Here is a 22,260-nt window from a genome sequence, read left to right on the forward strand (position 1 = left end):
CAAAGACCACCTAGTTCCACTCCCCCTGCCATGGCCAGGGGTGCCACCCACTGGATCTGGTTGCCCAGCCTGGTGATGGGCAATGCCTGCCCACTCGCTCAGGACCCACAGATCCATCTCCTCAGACCCACGGCCTTGCGCATCACCATGTTCCTCCTTCCCCACCCTCCCCCGGACCCCGCAGGGTGCAGAGCAGCAGCGCCGACCCTCCCAACATGGCCGCCCCGCTGCGCCTCCCTCCTTCCCTCCCTCCCTCCTTCCCTCCCTCCCTCCCGTTGGGCGCCGCGCGGCGGCCGCCATTGGCCCAGTGCTGCCGGCGGGTGGGCGGGGCGGGCGGTTCAAACGGCAACGGCTGCGCCGGGCGCTGTGGCGGAGCGGTGAGGCGGGGGGACGGGCCCGGCGGGGGGGTCCCTTGGGTCCCGGTGCTGCAAGCGGCCCCTCCGCGCCTCGGGGCGTGCTGTGAGGGCAGCGCAGCCACGCGTGGCGCTTTGTCGTTGCAGGTGCTGGGCAGAAGGGCAGGCGCCCGCCGGCCTCAGGATGTCCGTCAGCAGCGATGAGGAGATTCTGAAGTACTACGAGTTGCGCGAAACGATTGGGACGGGTAGGAGTGCCCTCTGAGCAAAGACACCTGCCTGCTGCCTGCCTGGCCGCTCTGGCAGCTGTCTGAGCACAGAGTGACTTCAAGCCCGTGCATTTTGGAGCAGGATTCTGAAGCTAGTTGGCAGCCCATCACTCAAATCGCCTCTTCCTCTAATGAAGGCATTGCACGCAATTCGTGCTGCGTACTCCGCTCTGCAAGCGGGATTAAAAGGATGAAAGCATGTTATCACGCTGAGCTTTAAATGTCCGTGTTTTCACTTTTAGGTGGGTTTGCGAAGGTAAAGCTTGGACGACATCTTCTTACTGGTGAAAAAGTTGCAATAAAAATCATGGACAAGCTTGCTCTAGGGGTAAGTCAAAAACATTTAACATTTGATAGCATCATCTGTTTCTTGTGCAATTCTCAAGAGCAAAGGGGTGCGGTACATAAAGATGCTGCCTACTAGCCCTCCTGCCTTTTAAAGGATGCTGTAGAGTTCAAGGAATGTTGTTAACAAAGCACCGGAAACGTTGTGCCTTCTTGTGAAGCGGGCAGTATTCACTCGCTGTAAAATGGAGGAAGTTGAAAATTATTACAATAATTCAAACAAAATGCTGATGAAAACACTAGTTATTTTATGTCTTCAGGTTTTGCTGATCAGGATTATATGGGGGGAATGGAAGAGCTGTAGATGAGTTAATGTTGAATAATTTACTGTCAGAAACATGCTGTGAAATTTTGACTTCTGCAATAGTCTGCAATAGTTTACTGTTGTGTCAAAGTAGTCATCAAATTCATACCTTATGTTCATGGTCTCTTAGGATGACTTGCCTCGTGTTAAAACAGAAATTGATGCCATGAAGAATTTAAGTCACCAACATATTTGCCGGTTGTATCATGTAATAGAGACATCCAAGAAAATATTCATGGTCTTAGAGGTAAGAAATAGTGTTTTTGCCACGCCTGAGGTTACAGTACACGATCTGTCTGCTTTAGCAGTATGCGATAATATAACAGTAAAGTTGAAATGATGCATTTCTTAAGAGGTTACCTAACTGATGAGTTTGTTCAAGATTCATTGCTTTAAACATTAAGCTGAAAATACATATTCTGTCTTCTCGTAAAAGCCACTCTTTGGTGTTCACAAAAAGTGAAATAAGTTTAATTCCTACCTCGCATTTCAATTATTTTAAAATAGCACCAGCAAGGTCTGTGAGACACCAGAACTCCGAGGTGATTGTCATCTCCTGGGTGATTTGCACCACCCATGACAAGAGTGTAATGTCTTGGATACAAAATTTGAGGCAAGGGTCAGACTTCTTGGCTTGTGTGGTTTGCTGCAGTGGTGACCCATTCCAAACTTTTGGATACTGATGAAGCAAAGGGAATATGTAGAGAGTCCTATAGCTGCTGTCCAGTGCTTTCTGTGATCTCATTGCTACTTAGACTTCCTGGATATGCTCTAAACATATTCTCTTTTGCGCTTTACCTTCTTATTGCAGTATTGTCCTGGAGGAGAGCTGTTTGATTACATTATTTCCAAGGACCGTCTTTCAGAAGAGGAAGCTCGTGTGTTTTTTCGGCAGATTGTTTCAGCAATTGCTTATGTTCACAGTAAGGGATATGCCCACAGGGACCTCAAACCAGTAAGCCTGAATAGTAGTTGCATTTTTGTAAACAATAACAAATGATCTGATATCTTCTGGAAATGTATTGTTTCTGCTTGCTACTGTGTGCCTCAGCTGAGCCGGATGTGGCTGACCCTGAGAAGGGATTTTCCTCTGAAATAGAACATAGTACTGAGAGTACTGCATTCAGCTCTGAGGCCTCCAGCAAAAGGACACAGAAGTATTAGAACAAGTCCAGAAGAGGCCACAGAGATGATGAAAGGCTGGAGCACCTCTCCTATGAAGTCAGGCTGAGGGAGTTGGGGTTGTTCAGCCTGGAGAAGAGAAGGCTCCAGGGAGACCTTTTAACAACTTTCCAATACCTAAAGGGGGCCAAAAGAAGGCTGGGGAGGGACTCTTTGTTGGGGATGTAGGGATAGGACAAGGAGTAGTGGTTTTAAACTGAGAGTGTAGATTTGGATTAGCTATAAGGAAGAAATTCTTTACTCTGAGGAGTGTGAGACACTGGAAGAGGTTGCCAAGAGAAGCTGTGGATTAAGACCAGGCTGGATGGGGCTTTGGGCAGCCTGGTCTAGCAGGAGGTGTCCCTGCCTGTGGCAGGGGGAGTGGAATGAGAGGATCTTTAAGGTCCCTTCCAACGCAAACCGTTCTGTGACTCTCTGCTCATGCTCTAAATGGGAGCAGAGCAGAGATATGGAACTAATTTGGATGTTGGTTAGGCATTTCTGTTATGCTCTTTGTTCCAGTATGCACCTGGAGAGAGCCTTGATGGTGTCAATCTGTTGTGCACACTGTCATGGTTTTGTGCCTCAAGGAACAGAGTCTGATAGCATAAATGAAGGATATGTATAGACAGGGTGCAGAATAAGATGCACGCTACTGGCCCCATCCTATAGCTTCTCTGTCTTTGCAGATTAAGCATTGTTTTAGTGGTTGGAAGATTTGAGTGTTTCTCCACAAATTGGTTAGAACTTTACATTTTTTAGAGATGCTGATATCTCTGAGAAAAGCAAACCCTTGGAGCTCAGGCAATTTCCCAGACAGCTGATGAGATCTTTGTCTCCAAAGAGCTTTTCTCCAAAAAAAAAGAAAGCGCTGTTTGTGCCTTTTGCAAGGAATTGGCTTCTAGACAATGAGCTGGTGAATCCGGAGGAGGATACGATAACTTGGGTTGGAAGCGACTGCAGCGGTCTCTGCTTGAACCTGGTGCTCAAAGCAGAGTCAGACGCAGTGTCTGAGGGCTTTATCCCGTGCCATCTCCAAGCCCTAAAAAAAGAAAAGGTGGTTCCTCAGATGCTCAGCTGAAAAGCATTGCTTGCTGCCTTCTCTTTCACCAGGAAAATCTGCTGATTGACGAGGAACATAATCTGAAGCTGATAGACTTTGGGCTCTGTGCAAAGCCAAAGGTAAGAGTATCTGCTCGATCCAATACTATGTGCACCAAAGAAATGCGTGTTTGACCACAGAATGCAATGCAGTGACTTGCCCAAACACCCTAAAGTAAAGCCATTGATGTGGTTGGGATGCAATTACTGCTTCCTTGGAAGGGACTGAACTGCGCAAGAGAACAGTTAACAGCTGTGGCTCTGAGCAGTCTGTTAAATCGTTTTCTCCATGTAGACCTGATATTTTTGTAATCTAAGGCAGAGATCATCTGGTATGTACAGCACCTTCTGTCTCATACAAGGGCCCGTAATATCAGATTGGCATGCACTTTTCCTTCATGCATTTTTCACCTGTGTATGTCTTTCTTCAAAAGATTTTTGTGGAGATGGATAGAACCAACAAGTTTATACAGGTGACAGATGCAGATCCTCTGGTTCTGTGTGTTTGTACTGAATTGTTTCTTGATCCTAGAAACAGTTTTGAGGAGCCTTTTCTGTTTGCCTTTTTAACATGCAAGGTGGGTGCTGGTGAGGATCAATGTAACGAGGAGACAGTTTTAGGGATTCCAAGGGAGTTATTCACCCTCAGCTTGTTTTACTTGACTCAATAGAGCAAGTTAGAGCATCATGCTGGTAATCAGGACCAACAGAGCATCAGTTCAGTGGAATAACATCATCTTATTGTGATCTGTGTAGAAGACAGTGCATGTGAAATAATAACATGGTTTTGATAAGGAAGTGTTTTATCAGTGGGTCTTTGAAAAGTTATTGCATTAAATATTGTCATAAATAACCATCTAGCCTCATGCTCAGTAGCTCTTAGATCACTTCGTCACAGGTTTGTATCTCTTATCTGCATGTTTGCACAAGGAATTCATCTTAATAGATGAGGAGCTAAGGAAAAGAATGCATCTTGCCAAGGAACATAGATAAAGGAGCAGTTTGGGATCAGAACATGTTTGTGATTTTAGATGTTTATGGTCTTAGACTATTTGCTTAGTAAATCCATAAGTTACAACAAAGCAAAATAAAAGGTGAACATAGATGCATTGCAGAAAAAGAGGGAGCCTCTGATGCTTCTACTGTGTCAGTACTAGATGACATAAAGCGTGTTAGAGCCAAGGCTTCAGTGTGATTATTCCGATTTCTGTGTTATTCTAGGGAGGCCTTGATTACCATCTGAACACCTGCTGTGGAAGCCCAGCGTATGCAGCACCGGAGCTGATTCAGGGCAAAGCATATATTGGATCAGAGGTATGTAGCAGAGTTTTAGTGTGTGATTTTTTTTTTTTTTTTAATTTTTTTTTTCTCCTCTGGTGCCCTGTTTGTAAAGGCAGTGAAGTTGGGGTATGCTCACTTGGTTTCCCTCCTCAATGCCCCTGGACAGCATTACTTTGGTACTTCCCACAGCTGCCTCAACTAGCCTTAGCAGTCGCAGACTCAAACAGTACCGTTGGCCACAGGTCAGGTAGCTGGCTGGTTTATCTCTGGCTAATCCTTACCTACCTCCACCAGTTGCTCCATCTTTTAGTGCCCTACAAAACAGCAACGTTCTTCTACTACAAAATCTTTGAAAGAGCAATGTCCTCTGTCAATTACTCCTCACTTGTCACAAATTTTTGTGCAATCTCAAAGTTCTAATGATTTGTCAGGCTTTTCTTTAGCTTGCAAGTTGTGCATGAAGACTTGGTCCCTTTTTGTTGCACAATGTTGTAAAAAACAGAGCGCAGAAAATGTGAAGAGGTTTCTCAGCTTTGATTTCATACCTGAAACTCTGGGACTACTTGCAATTTGCATTTGTTAATCTATCCAAAATGCTGTAATGGGAATCCCTTCAAGCTTCTTAAGTTGCTTTGCTATTAGGATGGAGTTGGTCTTTTGTTTGCTCTCATAGCTTTGCACTATGAGAGCAAAGCACTATTTTTTGCACTTTTTTTTTTTTTTTTTTTAAACAAGATGAGCCTACTCTTCATGAAGTGTGTGGGGACTTTGCCAAGGGCGGACCATATGGTCTGTCATGAAGCCCTTTTGTATACATCTGCTTTGTGAACATCTACGCACTTTTATTTTTTAGGCAGATATTTGGAGCATGGGTGTACTGCTGTATGCTCTGCTGTGTGGCTTTCTCCCTTTTGATGATGACAACGTCATGGCAGTCTACAGGAGGATAATGGTAGGTGTTGGTTGTGCTAGGAGGGACATGGCTGAGTGTTGCTAGAGGTTTGCATTTCTGGTGACAGAACCTGCTAGGCTTTGCCTAAGGCAAAAAGGCCTTTGTGCTGAATTTTGTCCCTTTCTGCTGCTCTTCCTAGCATTTTGTGCATTTCTTCCATTGGCCTTCCCGGTACACTAGCCTGGTGCAACTGGTGGATGATAGCAAGTGGAGTTTCAGAAGAAGAATTTTCTTGTCAATGGGCTGGATTTTGGGGGGGGGGGGGATCCTTCATCTGCCTTCTCCATATGCTGTGACAGAACCGTAAATCTGCCATCGGATTTTCCAAAATTGACTGTTCTTGAATACCAGCTATTCTCCTCTCTGGGAAAGGCAGGATTCTGCCACCGCTATTGAGATTTTCTCCTCCAGAATGAGCATGCAAAGAGCTTTCTTCCATTCGATGCTTTTCCTGAAGAGGGCTGAAACCTAGGTGCAGCATTGTAAATGTCATCCAACAAGAGCTGAGCAGAGGGCTCAGCCCCCTGGTGTGTTGGTGCTGCTTCCTAATTCAGCCCACGGTAGTGTTGGGCATCTTTTCTGCCAGAAGACACCCCTGGTTTACATTCAGTGTGCTGTCTGTCAGCACTTCTTTGTCCAGAATGAGGAGGAAATGCAAGACCCCATAAATTGCCTCCAACAGAAAAGGCTGAGTAAGTAGTAAGTAACAGCACTGAGTTGTTGGTTCTGTTTCCCTGTAAATTCCTCCCAGTACAGCTGAACAGCTGCTGTTTGGCATCCTGTAGACACCTCCACAAACCACTTGCAGGCTGCCAGCAAATTTCTGTTCACAAAGCCTCCAGTAAGCCAGCGGAGTGTGGAACAGCTGTGTTGGCTGAGGTCTTTGGCTTCCTCTACCTGCTTCTCCTTCCTTGACCAAGAGATTGGTATGACTGGAAAGTAGAGCATCCTGAAGAGGATTCAAGGACTGTGGTGGTAGGAGGGGACAGGAGATCTTTTGGAGTCTTCAAGGATGGTTTCTGCGGAGTTGAGGCCTCACTTCATGAGAACCAGGAGCTGCATTCTTTGGAGAGGTGAAACATTGGCCAGTGGAACTTGTTGAGGTGAACAGAGATGAGCAAGTTTTAAAACTCAGTCTGAGTGCAGTGGAAGAGGGAAGCCTCGCAGGTATTAAGATGCAGGCTTGCTATTTCTGCTCTGAATTTGTTTTAATTCTGTGTGGCTGCGAGATGAAAATTGCTTGAAATGGAGACACTTAGACATGCTTGTGGAATTTAATTTCACAGGTTACAGATGCTGAAATGTACTGTAATCTCAGCTCAAGGCTGTTGGAAGGCTGCTGCTTGAATCTAGGCTCTACAATTACCTTAAAGGAGGCTCTAGCGAGATGGGGACGGGTGTCCCCAAGCACCAAGCGATAAGACAAGAGGAAATGGCCTCCAGTTGCTCTGGAGGAGGTTTGGCTTGGCTATTAGGAAAAATTTCCTCATTGAAAGAGTTGAGAGGTATTGGAACAGGCAGCCCAGGGAAGTGGTTGAGTCACCACTCAGGAGGCATTCAAAAACCATGTAGATGAGGTGCTTGGTGACATGGTTTAATGGTGGGCTTGGCAGTGTGAGGTTAAAGGATGGATCAGCTGATCTTAGAGGTCTTTCCCAACCCACGTGGTCCTGTGGTTGGAAGTAGGATCACAGCACTTGCACACATTGTTTCTTTCCCTGGAATGTTCCACATCTCTTCATTTGGGAATACTTAAGACAACCAAGTACGTGCTATAGCTCCTGCAAGAAGAAAATACTTCTGGAGTGATCTTATGCTTCTGGTAGCTCTTGCGAGGCATTTGCCTTCCAGCACTGTCCTCAGTCAAGGAGATGCTACTTGTTTTACCTTGTGTCCTGATCTGTAGTGATATATTAAAAGCAAAATGGGTAACGGGGCTCCTTGGATCCACATGCAGATCATGTGGATTTGATGCCTTACTTTCCCAGTAAAGCTGCACTGTGAAATCTGAAATCTGCCCACCATCTGTTTCTAATGATATCACTAACCACGTCTGTGAGGATGGAACAGGAGGTCTGGTCAGAGCATCTGCAGGAGTAGCGTGCTCCTGATGGATGGACCCCATGGTGCAGACCCATATTGGAGCAGATTCTGAAGAGCTGCTGCCTGTGGGCAGCCCCCGCAGGCTCAGTTTGGGAAGTACGGCATCCCCTGCAAGGGACCCCATGGGGAGCAGGGACAGAGAGGGAGGTGTAGGGAGCAGCAGGGACAAAGCATTATGGACTGACCTATTCCCTTGCATTGCTCAGAGGGAGGAGGTTTTTAGTTCTCACTGCTCTAGTTTATTACCATTTGTCAATACATTACATTGATCTTCATTACACCAAGTCTGTTTTTGTTATAACGGTATCTGATGAGTGATCTCCCTGTCCTTATCTCAACTCTCAAACATTTTTTGCATGTGGCTGTTCTTCCTTTTTGGCTGAAGAGAGATGTCACTATCACCTAAGTAATTTAATAATCCTGTTTGACCTAACTATTCAAGGTTCATTCTACACCCTCTTTATTTTTTTTTTCCACAGAGAGGAAAATATACTATTCCAAAGTGGCTCTCTCCTAGCAGTACGCTGCTGCTTAGCCAAATGCTACAGGTAAAGGTGCTGCTTCTACTCAGATAGGTCTACAAAATGCTATTTCATTAGGTCGGAATACTACATCTGTGAAGTACTTAGAAAATATTTGGTGTTTGAAGATAAACTCTTATATGTCTGAATCCTTGAAGGAAAGGTTAGCCTTGTCTTCTGCAGAAAATTCTCATGCAAGAATGTAATAATAGTTCATGGATATAGAAATTAAAATGTAAATAATTAAATGAAGTCTTGAAGCACCGTGCATTTGGGTGTTCTATTGATACAGCACAATTAAGAAGTGTTTATAAATGAGATGTTTTATAAATGAAGCTGAGCATATTAAATATGCCTTCAGGCTACATCTAGGCAGTGTAGTCACTGCAGAATGTTACTGGAACATGTACTGTAACCATAGGTGCTGTAACTGTTATTCACAGCTCAGACACTTAACCTTCCTTTTGGTGGGGTTCTGAAACATTGTTGGTTTCTATTCTATCCGTTCTAAGCACCCAGAAGGTCTGAATAAAAGATAAGTTTTTTCTTCTATTCTCACAGATTTGTGTAACAACTTGATTCTTCCTGCCCACTAGGTGGACCCAAAGAAGCGGATTACAGTTAAGCATCTGTTAAGTCACCCGTGGCTCATGGAAGGTTATTCAGATGCTGTCCACTGGCAAAGTAAATACCCAGTAAGTACACTTGCCAAGGAGGTTCCTTGGCATTTCACGTAATCTTATTTGCTGTCACAACGGTACTGGTTCTTTGCCATTTCTTTTGAGGAGGCATTTCAAGGTGTGTTGTCGTTGTATTCTGTAGTTGATGCTTAATTGGCAAAACAGCTAGCTTCTCATCAAAATGTGCAGAATTTCTGTATATGAGCAACCAGTTGATTCTCCAGGCTCCTTGGTCAATACTTTTGTTTAGGGGGTAAAAAACAAGTATTATTATTTTTCTTGGACATGCTTATGGTTTATCTTAATTCTAGTTCTCACTGAGAATTGCTCGTTTGGCCAACAAGCTGACTTCTTTGAAAGCATATTTGTCCTCTCTGTACTTCAACTCTTTTGATGTGTGTGAGTTGAGGATAGTGTGGGGGCTTGGGGGAAATTCCAGCTGTCACCAAGTGCTGATGAGCAGCTGATGCTCATTTGCAGCCAATGCCTCCTGCTGGCCACTGGGTGCCGCTGTTTGTCTAGGTAAAGAACAGCTTGTTGCACACGCACTGTCAGTTTTAAGCAGCTCTGGCAAAGACGTGCATGCCTGATGTAGCTTTGCATATTTAAGAAGAGATAAAAGTGTAGCTTCCACTCAAGTGAAAAATCTCATCTGCACTCAGCCTTTCCTATGTGAGTTCAGAACCTCTCACCAAGGAGGGCCGAGATGCTGAAGTTGCTGAAGTTGTGTGACTTTCTCCGTTTACTCACGGCAACATTTAGCCATGATGCTAACTAAAATACAAAACGTGAAATCTTGGATAATTAGGGACTCCGCCTGCGGCATATCACAACAGTGTCATGGTCAGATGTGTCTCGGTGAGACAACCTGAAAGCCTCATGCTTGAATGTAGTGCGTGTTCTTGCAGCAGGGACACCTTGATGAGGACTGCGTGACAGAGCTTTCCGTGTTTCACAACCAGAGCAGGGAGAGTATATCGGAATTAATATCAGAGGTAAGAAATACACGTTGTTAATTTGTTGTAATTAAGCATGCTGATACAGTAAGTAACCTTAGCGTATTGGCAGCCTCATGGTCCCTTATTCTCAGGCGTGAGTTTTGCTGTGTTTTTCCAACCTACGGAATCCCCACAGAATTTCAGATCTGTCAGTACAGCTCTGAAGCTCAAATTTGCCTTTTCTTTTTCCTCCTTTCATTGTGTTTCCTAAACTTTATTGATATTTTCTACCATGCTGATATCCTTATGAATTTCTGAAAGGCAAAATAGACTCGCCCTAAAGATGTCTGGATGAACAACAGATTTCATGCACTGGCTGAACTCCGTGCTTTGAAATGTTCTGATAGCGGAGGGAAAACTTTCAGTGCGTCGCTCAGCCAGGCTATAAAATAAGCGTGGGGGAATTACTTTTCACAAACTTTGAAAGAAGTGAATCAGTTCCTGTCCCATTGGAATATAAATGACAAAAGCTGAGCTGACTAGCTGTAGAGGAATTGTACCAATGTGTTAGTGGTGATATTCTAACCTGGTAGAAGAGACTTACAACATGAGGTGGACCTGATTCTAAAAATTGTCCCTTGAATTTGAATATTTTGAATAAGGGAGAGTAGTTCTCTCAGTTAAGTTTGTGGCATTTACACAGTCCTTTACTGGAGGATTTCTAATGTGTTATAACTAATTCAAACTAGCAATACTATGCTGCGAGCCTGTCAACAATTATACCTGTGGTACTCATTGTAGTCAAGCTGCTGAAAATCATACCAAAAATAAATGTTGCTTGGGGTTAGGCTGGAACATGACACAAAAAAAATGAGAGTCTGGTTGAAATACTAGGCAAATCTGAATTAACAGGGGCTTTGCCATTCACTTCTGTGCAAAGATTCTTGTCTTGGCCTTGGTTTTCACTCTTAATGTTTTTATTATACAGTAAGTTTCAAGCACGAAGAAGTGTCTTCTATATTTCAAATGTGTTGTGTGAATCAGCTGAAGTTTGAAACTATCTGAACATGATCAAACTTAAGTGTTACACGTCAGGTGGAAAAAAAAATCAGAAATGCAAAACTTTTCAGAAGACTGAGCTTACCGTCTACTTACAACTTTTCCAAAGACATCTAAATACCTTTGTTTTCTAGTGGAATTACGACCAGTTGTCAGCAACATATCTCTTGCTTCAATCCAAGAAGGCTCGTGGCAAGCGCATTCGCTTACGGGTTCCATTGCTACCAGAGCATGCCAGCACAACTCCCTCAGCAGGCCCAGAGGTAAGTTTCAGAGTTCAACAGGACAACATTCTGATAAAAATGTTTCCATGTCAACAAAGTTCTGCCTGGGAAAGCAGATTGATGCCCTAATCATCAGTAAGAGAGTATGTATGCAGCCAGCTCACCTACATGTTGGATGAAGGGAAGGTGGCAGATGTTGTCTTTCAGGATTTTAGCAAGGACTTTGATTCTGTCCTTATGGCATCCTTCTGGTCCAGCTATGCTATGAAGAGGTGAACACTGCTCTGGGTGATGAAGAGGCTCAGTGGCAGAGCCGAGTGTTGTGGTGAATGGGCCTACTGGCTGGTAGACAGCTAGTGGTGTTCCCCGGGGCTCCATCCTAGGGCCAGTCCTGCTCAACATTTCTATCCATGACCTGGATGCAGGTGTGGAATGCATCCTTAGGGAGTTTGCTGATGATACTCAACCAGGAGTGCCTCTGACTCCCTGGAGGGAGGAGAGGTCTTGCAGAGGGATCAGGACAGACGGGAGCATTGGCATCAAGTTCAGCAAAGGGCAATGCCGGGTGCTGTGCTGGGATGGAGCAGTGCTGAGGTTGGGCACAGATGGGACAAGTGGCTGGGGAGCAGTTCAGCAGGAGGAGACCTGGGGATGCTGGTGGCAGCAGGCTCAATGTGAGCCAGTGGTGAGCCCTGGCAGCCAAGGGGGCAAACCTGTGTTGGGGTGCATGAGACACAGCCCGGTCAGCCCACCCAAGGGGGAGCATCCAGAGATGGGCAACAAAGCTGGTGAAAGGGCTGAAAGTCATGTACTGTGAGGAGAGGCTGAGGACATTTGGGTTGTGTAGTTTGTAGAAAAGGAGACCAAGGGGTGACTGCATTGTTCCCTGCAGCTTCCCGAGGAGGGGAAGCACACAGGGAGGTGTTCACCTCTGACCACTGAGAACTAGTGGAAGGATGTGTGGGAACAGTACCTTGGAAGGTTCAGACTAGATGACAGGAAACGTTTCTTTGCCAAGCGGGTGGTCAAAGACTGGAACAGGCTTCATAGAGTTGGTCATTGCTCTGTGCCTGTCAGTGTTGAAGAGGCTTTTGGAGAATGACCTCGTTAATATGCTTCAACTTTTGCTTGGCACTGAAGTGGTCAGGCAGTTGGAACTGATGATCTTTGAAGGCCCCTTCTGACTGAATTGTTCTGTTCTAAACAGTTCAGTCTCCTCATTGTTTGTTTTAGCCAGCTAGGCTGCTACTACAAAGTAGTACTACTGGAACAACTAGTTGGGAGTACCACAGAGAATCTCCCTTTAGCAGCTCCTGAAACCAAAATAGCCCATTCTTTGGCCTGTGTGAGTGTTCCAGATTGCCTTTTGTGATGGCAACCTTCTTACTTTTCCGTATTTGTCACTAAATATTTTTGTACCTTGTTAGTTTTTTGGCTTAGTAAGGAAGGTCTTCTGAAACATCCTGGCATGTCATCCAGGCAGCCTACTTTGAAATGACGTGGATACTATATAAGTGGATGGTTAAAGGGCAGAGACCTGTTCCTCCTCATCTGCTTCCTTTTTGAACAGAATCTCTGAGAGGAGTCAGGTTATTTTGAGTAAAGGAAACATTTTTTATTTTTTTATTTTTTTTCCCTGAGTAATTCGAATCTTAAGTGCTTTTGTGTGTAGCTAGTTCTTAATTTTTGTTCCTGTGCTTTGGCAGAAAAGTGCACATAGGTTGCTTCAGAATTTGTCTGAAGTTGCTAAATTGCTTGCAATATTGTATGTAGTATGCAGCTATCTGTAATGTCAGCAGTAATTATGCTTGACAAACTCAAAAGCATTCAGTAAAATTTCAGACTTAGTGTAAGCCATTCCTTCCTTGACCTCTGAACTTCTGTATAAAAATGTTAGCTAGCTAGCCGAACATGCTATTCTCTGTAAAGACAAGCTCTCAAAGTAAATACATTATTAGGCATCTAATTCACTTGAAAGTAAATTATTTCAGTTCATTCATCCAGCTGCTCTGTAATACAGATGAGATTCCTAAGATTAGTAGTGCTGCATAACAGACTATGTATCATATGTGACTTCAGCAAAGTGGTATGAAACAAGTCCTTGGGAAAGGGGCTCCCGAAATCAAAAACTAGAAACTAAGGATCCTGTGATATTGTTATTGAATGTGGTGTGAGACATGAAAGTGAGAAATCTTCACTGAAGTTGTGAATTGTATGATTTAGTAAATCATACTTTGTCTAGGCTTGCATGTAGGTGAAGTCTTCTGAATGCTGGTTCAAGTATTACTGTGGATTCTGCAATCACATGTTTTGGATGTGATGTGTTTACTGTTATCTGTCCCCCTTTCAACCTTCACTGCCTTCTTCTCTGGGGTTCTTTCCAGCTTATTATTTGGCTTTTGATGAAAAGAGCTCATGGTCCAAGTCTTGAAATCAAAGGCAGGTATTTCTGTGAGTTGCTACTCTTCTTGACACTGGTTGGGAAAGATGTGCTTTGAGAATAATTTCCTATCTGCTCTTGATATAATTGACAAATCAACTGACAAATCTACAATGGCAATATTAAGATCTTATCATAGGCTGCTGCCATGGGAATTTCCATTAGCTGTTAGGAATTTATATATATATAAAAAAAAGGCAGTTTTAGATGTTACTGATTTTTCTTCTGATGAAATCTCACTTTTAATACTGCAATGAAATCTCAACCGAATCTTTCTTTTTCAGTCTGAAAAAACTGTGACATATGGAGATGCACCAGACTCGAGTGAAATGCCGTATGCATTTGGATCCATGGAATTTTCTGATGCAGCTTCACTGTTTGAAGAGTCTCCATTGGAAGAGTTTATTCTAAGTAGTCACGGAACAAAGCAGGTGTTTGAAGAACTAGTGTTAGTTCCTTAAAGAAAAAAACAAACAATTCTTAATGCAGAAATCTTTTTCTCGTTGTACATAACACTTATTAAATATTTCAACATTTAGTGTTCCATGGCCAAAAAAAGTTACAGACTGAGTAAAGAAGTATGCTCAGCTAAATAATTAAAATGATTGATATTTAACATGATTAATTTAATGAGAACCTTAACTGTGACCTTTAGTTTGCATAAAAACAGCACGTAAAGGAATAAGCAAATGAGTCAAACAGGATTTTAAAACACATTGGAAAATAAGGCATAGCTAATGAGATTTTGGAGCTAGGCTAGAGCTGGACAGGTCTTTGAAGGTACAGGAAGAAGTTCAGTATTGGCAAGAAAATCCACAGTGAAGCAGTTCAAATTTATAAGCTTAAACCAAATGCAAATTCATAGCTGTGTTTAGATTAGCTGGTGAGGAATAAATACTATTAAATATGGAAGCTGGAGAATTTAGATGATCAGATAAAAGTCAAATGACTCAATCTGTCAGAAATCAAGTCATTGTAGGAGGGAATTGGAGGTACTGAAGATTTTAACTGTTTTGCTCAATAGATGAGTAGTGTATAATACTTCTATAACCATTGTGTCTGACCTGCTTAGATTTTAGAATTTCCTTGTCAGTAACTTCCCTGAATGTGATCAGAATACAATAAAAAATGTTTTTTTTGTTACATCTCTGGCAGCATTCAAGGCATGATGCTCAACTGGATAATACGGAATTCACACTGTCAACTCCAGTGACAAGAAAAGTGGCATCAAAGAAGCATGCAAACAAAGAGAATGTTGATACAGAGTCAGCGTTAAAAAATGAAATGCCCTTTGCGCTTCCTGCTCCAAAGACTCCGCTCGGAAAGAGTCAGATTGAGAAGCAAGGACAAGGCATATCCATTCAAGTACCTGCCTGCAAAGGTATGTTGTGTGTAACAAATGAAAACCAAGAACAAGTGTTGCTTAGGAATACTGTAAATTAAAATATGAACATAATATTTGTGTATCCAAAGCATCTGTTTCTGTAAGACTTTTGTCACAGTATACAGTCACCAGCCTGTACATCAGACAATGTGCTGCAAGAGGTTTAACCATATGTCAGGGAGTCATACTCTTATGTTAATTACAGAAGTCATTACTTCTTACAGTTTCATGTGAATGTGCCTTTGAATGCACTTTGACTGGGAATCAAGTGTTGTATTCCTAAAACTAGCATATGTTTCTGCTTTCCCATGAAGGTTTAGAAGATTTCTTCATTCTTTGTTTTTTGTTTGCTATTACCTTGAGTGAAAACAAAGCTATGCTTTTAGTCATCTGGTTTTATTGCTTTTAGCTTTTAAAAGAAATCTAACTGCTGGATTTCTCATGGTAGCCTATCTATTTTCACAGTACCTGTCCAGAGTGGCAGTGAAAGTACTTCTGTTAACAATGTGAAGTCTTACAGTTATGTGATGGACCACAGAAACCTGCGTACATTATGTCAGCTCATCTAAGTTCCAAAAATGTCTGTCCTCAGCCTTCATTCTTATAAAAACTGGCACATCCTGTATACCTCTTACTGTTTCCTTCAACCATTGAAACTAAAGTTTTGGTGTTGATTCTGTAAATGTTAATTCTGTCATTCAATACTAAGGGCTCCTTACAACAGGAGACTTTTCTGTTCTAGATAATAGGGGATATTGTTGAGAAACACTAGGTGATTGCAGGATGACTTACATTATAAAGGTTATTGAACACATCACTGTCCTTCGTTAAGTATTTAAGGAAGTATTTAATGGCTAGTAGTTCGTACAAGTTTGATTTTTGTCTTAAGATTATATGTGGTAACTTGTGATGTTTCTCTTCATGGTAAGTTTAAAAGGTTAAAGTAGGTACTTCTGAATTGAGAAATGCAGAAATATGGTTCTAGCTCATTTTAGTTAGACATTTCTGAGAGTTAAACTAAACTTTTTGTTTCACTGAATGTTCCTACATTCATGATAGGTAGGAGTAATTCCTAGGGATAGCAAGTGGTGGAAGTAGCAGTTAGTAATTTTGAGATCATCATTGTCTGGGGCCAAATGCAGTGCTATAACACTGAAACTTGGAGCATTTAGATATGGTTCAATTGTAACAGCTCTTATATGGACAGTTTCACTTATGGTTTACTTCTGCACATTTGAAACAACTCTGCCAGTGTTGATAGTGGAACTTTTTATACTAATATGTAGTGTGTATTATTAAACATGGCTATATCATTCACACCTTTTCATATAAAGGAAATGACTTGGTTTGGAATGCAACTGTTTAACATAGCAAATTCCTCAGTATTTATCATAGGACCAGTGGCAGAGCAAGAAAGCACTTCTAATCCTCTTTTCTTCCAAACTCATAATACTGAACTGCATGGTCACTCAAAGACTTGACTTGTAGAGATCTAGGGAATTCAGCCTCAGTTTTACTTTGTGTAGCAGGGATAGTCTTGTTATATTAAAAATATGTTTTATTACTCTGAAGATGCAGGCCAGAGATAGATAGGGGGCTGATTTTAAAAAATAAATCACTAATTACAAGAAATCCTGAATTAAGAAAAATCCTGTTTCAAAAACATACCTGACCTGTTTTGGCTTGAATGTTTTCTTTCAGAGAGCCAGTTCACAACAGTCACCCCAATTAAGAAACCCAAAAATCCAGCAAATACAAACGAACTGACAGCAGCTGAGGTTCTTCCTGAGAGAAGGTAAATGTCCAGTTATTTGTATACATTTCTGATTTAGAGCAGTGCTACCTTAATCCATGAACAGCTTAGGAAGCCTTGTTTACAACAGCAAGCTGTATTCCCACTATCTGGGTTAAAACCTTCCTAAAACCTTGTTCTATATTCACTGGAAAATATTGAAGGCAGAAAAAAGTTTTAAAACTAGAAGTCAATTATATTCAGAATTCATTCCTGTTTTCTGTAATGTAAATTCTTTCTTGTTCCAGTTCCCTAGAGTGTGGTTTTCATATAAATCTCTGAGTTTAAAGCTCAACTGACTTTTAAATAGAAACTCTCTTAATACACTACACTTGGTTTTATTTACTTCATTCTGTCAGCTCCGGTAATACTGTAATAATGTATTTGATATAGCTAGCTTCTGAATACTGACATAAAACAGCTAATTACATTGTTGTTTTTTTCTTTAGCAGGTGTCACTCAGTGGAACTAGATCTCAACGTAGCTCATGTGGATAGCAGCCAAAAGAAGAGAAAGGCCAAGATATTTGGAAGCCTTGAAAGAGGCCTAGATAAAGTGATCACAATGCTTACGCCGAGCAAAAAGAAACGATCCACTAGAGATGAGCCAAGGAAACTTAAGGTATGGCTGCTGGGGAAATCTGATGTGGAAATAGAGGAGAGTTATTGAAAACATCCAGTACCTTTAGTACTGGCCTTGTGAAAACTTCTGTGGTCTGACTTGCCTGCACTCTACAGAAAAATTGCAGTTGCTCTTACTGCATTTCTGTTACTGTGATAATTGCCCCAGTTATTGCCAGGGGAGTCAGTGCTAGTCTGAGCTCAGGCAAGTTGCCAGCACATCAAGGGGGGGATTTGACCATTGCTTTTTGTGTGCCATATAATCAAATAAGAGGGAAACAGGATGGGTTTAAAGGGGAGCCCTAGCTGAAAATGTTTAATCACGTTTTTGTATGAAGCTATTGCTAGCTCTCCCTCTGATGCCATAAAGTGAGTTTTGATTATATCCCTTGCTCATTTTTTGTATTCTAGGAGTGATATATATGGGAAGGTATTCCAGGACAGTTCTTAGAATTCAGGAGAATCTGAGATTAAGCTTAAAACCTAAAGAACTGCAGCCTGTAAAAGAATTTCTGACGCTGTCAGCATAATTTTTGATTTTCAAAGTTTTGATGTCTCTTCATCCAAACCAGTTTATTACAACTAGTTCTTTAAACAGCCTTAGAATAAAAAGTTCCTTTGCACAGAACACTTTAACATTAAATTAATAACTTCTACCTACCAAAGTTGATTCATAGGTTTGGTATTAGTTTTTCTAGATTATAAATGCATTGGCATAACACTAGACATTTCCATGCAGTGAACAGTGCCATATAAATCACTTAAATGGAATTTATATTTGAACAGAAGTTGTCTCTTCAAAAGAGAAGTTCAAGAAGTCACTTAGTGGACAAGTTTTATTATGTGCAGCATTAAACCTTGAAATAAACAAAACTATAATCATAAACTTATGGGTAGTAAATAACCTTGTTTCCTTAAATGCTGTGATGCCTTAAGGCTAGAAAAGCCTCATGGAACCGTGTGTGTTACTTGATACTAGAAGCACCGTCTTGGCTAAGCAATAAAGGATAGACAATCTCCCAACTAAAGGGTGCTTTAAGCACAGTCTTCTGTCTGTCTTTTGTAATCCTGTCAAGCAATTACTTCCGGTTATATATAAGACTCTTTGCTGCCCTGGCCCATCACTGCTGCTTTGGATTTTATGCCGGATTAGAGATTGTGCATGCTTTGATATTAATTGTCCAGAAGTTCACCTGTAGTGTTTCTGCTGTTAACTACAGTGCCTTAATGATAATAGGGATTTGAAGCCTTCTTGTCAATATGGTTATATGTTCTGAAGCTTTCTGTATGAAAAGTTTCCATAATATCTTCAGTTTGGGGAGAAAGATGACTTTTCTTGACTTTTTTAATGGGCTGACTACTTTTAGGCACACTATAATGTTACCACTACTCAGCTGATGAATCCAGACCAACTGTTGAATGAAATAATCGCCGTCCTTTCAAAGAAGCAAGTGGAGTATGTTAAAAAGGGGTAAGTGGAAACAAGGATGACTTCTGCATATACACATCTAAATAGCCAGTACCCTAGTCCTTGATAAAGCAAAGTATTTAAATTTACATTCTTGGCCACACTCTGTGAAATATGATGCTTTCTAAGAAAGTATAGAGAACATTAAATGTTTATGTGTGATGAAAATTTCCCACACAATGCAAAATAATGTTACATGAGGTCTCATAGAGCTCTTTGACAAATATTAAACAGTAATGGTGAGGTGACACTTAGAAGCTGATGTGAGTTTTGTCTATTTGTGAAATCTTAAATATAAAAGGTTGGTTATGACACAAGTTAGACACATTGGGAGGGTAATGTTGATACCTGTAACCCTTATTATTGGCAGTAAAAACATAAATATTTGGCCAAGAGATCAGTGTATTTTTAAAAGCTGCAAAGAATCCATGCTTTGTGCAAGTTTATTTTAAATTTTAGGATTTGCTAATGAGATAAAGTACTCAGACTAGTGTCAATTCCTATTTTTGATGCAAAAATTAATATCTATTTGCTAGTTTTCCAATGCATGAAATAAATGTCTTGTATCGCTCGTTAATATGTATCTTCTGAAGTGCTTGAGTATTTAATTGTCCAGTATGTCAGAATATGCCTGGACCTCTGATGCTCAAGCTCAAAATGTGGGCAGGTACATAACTACAGAGAAGAGCCCCTCTCTAGTGTGGTGATTTAAATTTCAGAATCAGTTTTTCCATTTCTCATACTAGCAAGAGTCGAGCTGTAGCCAGCCTCTCAGCAGTGGTCTCTGCAGAGAGGAAACTGGTCTCTAGGTAAAATGCAGGAACACCCCAGTGCCTTCCAGCTCTGTGCTCCATGAATCAGGGTCTGTGGCAGCAGTTCCCATGGCTGGGGTAGGCCTTTACTGTCATCTGTTTGTACTTGGGTACAAACGACATCACTGTAGGACTGATGTATTCAAAACTCTCAGTTGACTTCACTATGGGTTGTTTTCTTAGTAATGTGAATACCAGTAGGGTAATTTCTGTAAAGCACTGTTACTCATTCAAAATGGTATTTCAAAACAAACATTAAACAATTAAATGATTTTATTTCTCCTTTGTTTTGTACAGTTATACTCTGAAATGCCAAACACAGTCAGATTTTGGCAAAGTAACTATGAAGTTTGAGTTAGAAGTATGTCAACTCAGTAAACCTGAAGTAGTTGGTATCAGGAGACAACGGCTTAAAGGTGATGCTTGGGTCTACAAGAGACTGATGGATGACATTTTATCTAGCTGCCAAGTGTGACTGGTTGATGCACGTTCTGAGAAAGAAGCAGTTTTGAAAGAAGCAGGCTTTAATCATCATTCTAAAAAGATCTGTTTTGGAGAGTAATTATTGATCACATTCACAGCTGTATTTGAGAATCTGTCTTGTGTTTTTTAACCATCCCTCTTTGTATATATGTTTCCGTCATCTTTTCCCTTTATCAACTTTTGGTATCTTAACTCTTCTGAAATAAAAATTTAAACTGTCTTTACCCCAACCCTGCTTCCCCATTTTTCACATACGCAAATATAAAAGGTATTGGTGTTCATATACTGAAGCTTATTTTGGTATAATTTCAGTTATCATGTACATGTGGTACAGAAATTCATTTGCATAATTCTTTTCTTGTCTCTGTTTAAGTAGGATTTATGGAGATCATTAACTAAGTCACAGCTGTGGTTCCCAGAGTTACAGTATATGCTCAGTGTCATACCAAATAGAACTGTCTTCAATAAATGTGAAGTCAAGAGGGCTAGGATTTAGAGTGCTATCCCATATAAAACATTACTCTAGCTCATTAGTAAGCCTCAGTGATGCTTAAAAAGTGTATGTACTTTCTGATGCTCTTGTGTTAAGTGGTCGTCGTTGTGTTAAGGGTAATGTAACACCTTTGAATTTGTGAATGGAATCACTTGCAACTTACTGTTTAAAGACAGCTGGCAGTGATGTTAAGGGAGGTGAAGAAGTGATGGGAGTCCTCCAGCCCCTCCTGCCCAGCTCTTCTCCCGTCCCTCTTAGAAAATGTATGTTTTACAAGCACTTGATATGTCACATAGCAGCGTTTATCCTTTAGCCTGCATCAGCAACATGTCAGAGCATGAGCAGCAACCACACCAGTGTAAATCCAAGTACTAGCAGTGAGAGGACAGTTTTGTTGAAGCCCTTCTATATACTATTTTCCAGTACTCTCTAGGCAAGCTGCTTTTTTTTTTTTTTTTTTTTTTTTCTCTCCAGAGCTGAGTTATCATTTGTCTGCTTTTTAGGTAGATAAAGGGTTTGGGAAGTGTTTACTGAATTTCAAGAAAAGGTAGAAATGTATCTGAGGGTGTGTGGGAGGAGAGGGCTTCCGTTCCTCTAAGTGTTTTTGGTCAAGAACCTTTCAGATGCAAAAGGATATAAGAAAAGGGCAACACCATGAATAAGGAAAATACAATGACACAAACTTGACCAGCAATTGCTAGGAAAGCCAACACTGTGAGCCAAACCTCGTCAGTCATGGATGGATGTTCTTGTAGTATGTGGAAGTATTTGTCTCAGTAAGGTTATCTGAGGACCTCGGCACAAGGGAAAATAAGGAAAAGGGGGAGTCAGAAACAAGAAATAGAGGGATGTAAATAGTGAATGTCGACAGACAGGCTGTGCCCGTGTGTCTAAGGTATGTGCTTGTCTCCACTGCTGCCTGAACCTGCAGCTGTGTCCCCTGGCCCAGTCAGAGAAGCTGGGCTCCAGCAGACAGCCAGACCCATGCTGGGTGGCACTGGTCTGTGCCGGGCCAGACCTGCTGGAGGAAGCGGCCACGTGTTTAACATCCCTCACCAGTGCTAATATACAAATGTAGGTGGTGAAGCCCACCCAGTGAAGGATATCTTATCAGAGGTGTGTGACCAGCACATGAATTGTGTTTGTGTTGATAAAAGCATACCTAATCTATCGTTCCAACAAATTAGTGTTAAAAGTTTCATATCAGCACTTAAATAATGTCTGTACCTGGCTCCTCCAGCTGGAATATTGATTTTTCTATTTGATTTTTGGATGTTGAAACTTAAGCCTGCTAAATATCAGATGGAACTCAGCCAAAAATGCCAGCAGTGCATCCAAGGGCAGTAGCTGGTCCATATCTGGAGTACTGCAGTACTGAACAAACTGTTTTTTGCTTGTTTTCTTGCTTTTTTGTTTGAATACAAACTTTTCCCCAAGAATTTGGCTTCTGCATGGAACTTGATCTGAATTGCAATAA

The 22,260-nt window shown here is 41.6% G+C and overlaps 1 protein-coding gene across 4 annotated transcripts; it reads left to right on the top strand.

Annotated features, from left to right (window-relative positions):
- Positions 1-359: 359 nt before the first annotated feature.
- On the top strand, positions 360-20,568 carry MELK (maternal embryonic leucine zipper kinase). Of its 4 annotated transcripts, none has more exons than XM_082784150.1 (18): positions 360-377; positions 501-601; positions 865-950; positions 1,402-1,518; positions 2,083-2,226; positions 3,546-3,614; positions 4,755-4,847; positions 5,668-5,766; positions 8,349-8,417; positions 8,987-9,085; positions 9,979-10,065; positions 11,202-11,330; positions 14,016-14,162; positions 14,887-15,112; positions 16,817-16,910; positions 17,357-17,528; positions 18,895-18,998; positions 20,105-20,568. In XM_082784150.1, exons 2-18 carry the CDS (start codon positions 538-540, stop codon positions 20,280-20,282), a joined length of 1,977 nt encoding a protein of 658 aa, XP_082640276.1. In that variant the 5' UTR covers positions 360-377; positions 501-537; the 3' UTR covers positions 20,283-20,568. The 4 variants fall into 4 exon arrangements, with proteins under 4 accessions (XP_082640276.1, XP_082640277.1, XP_082640279.1 ...); XM_082784151.1 differs by having other exon boundaries at positions 17,360-17,528; XM_082784153.1 differs by lacking the exon at positions 360-377 and having other exon boundaries at positions 517-569.
- Positions 20,569-22,260: the final 1,692 nt, after the last annotated feature.

Source organism: Aythya marila (assembly GCF_965140915.1).
Source record: "Aythya marila genome assembly, chromosome: Z".
Taxonomy (NCBI): domain Eukaryota; kingdom Metazoa; phylum Chordata; class Aves; order Anseriformes; family Anatidae; genus Aythya; species Aythya marila.

Coding starts and splice junctions, on each gene's coding strand:
- MELK (XM_082784150.1), top strand. CDS start 538: ATGTCCGTCAGCAGCGATGAGGAGATTCTGAAGTACTACGAGTTGCGC. Junction 1,519..2,082: donor AAATATTCATGGTCTTAGAG/GTAAGAAATAGT, acceptor TTCTTATTGCAG/TATTGTCCTGGAGGAGAGCT. Junction 18,999..20,104: donor GTGGAGTATGTTAAAAAGGG/GTAAGTGGAAAC, acceptor TGTTTTGTACAG/TTATACTCTGAAATGCCAAA.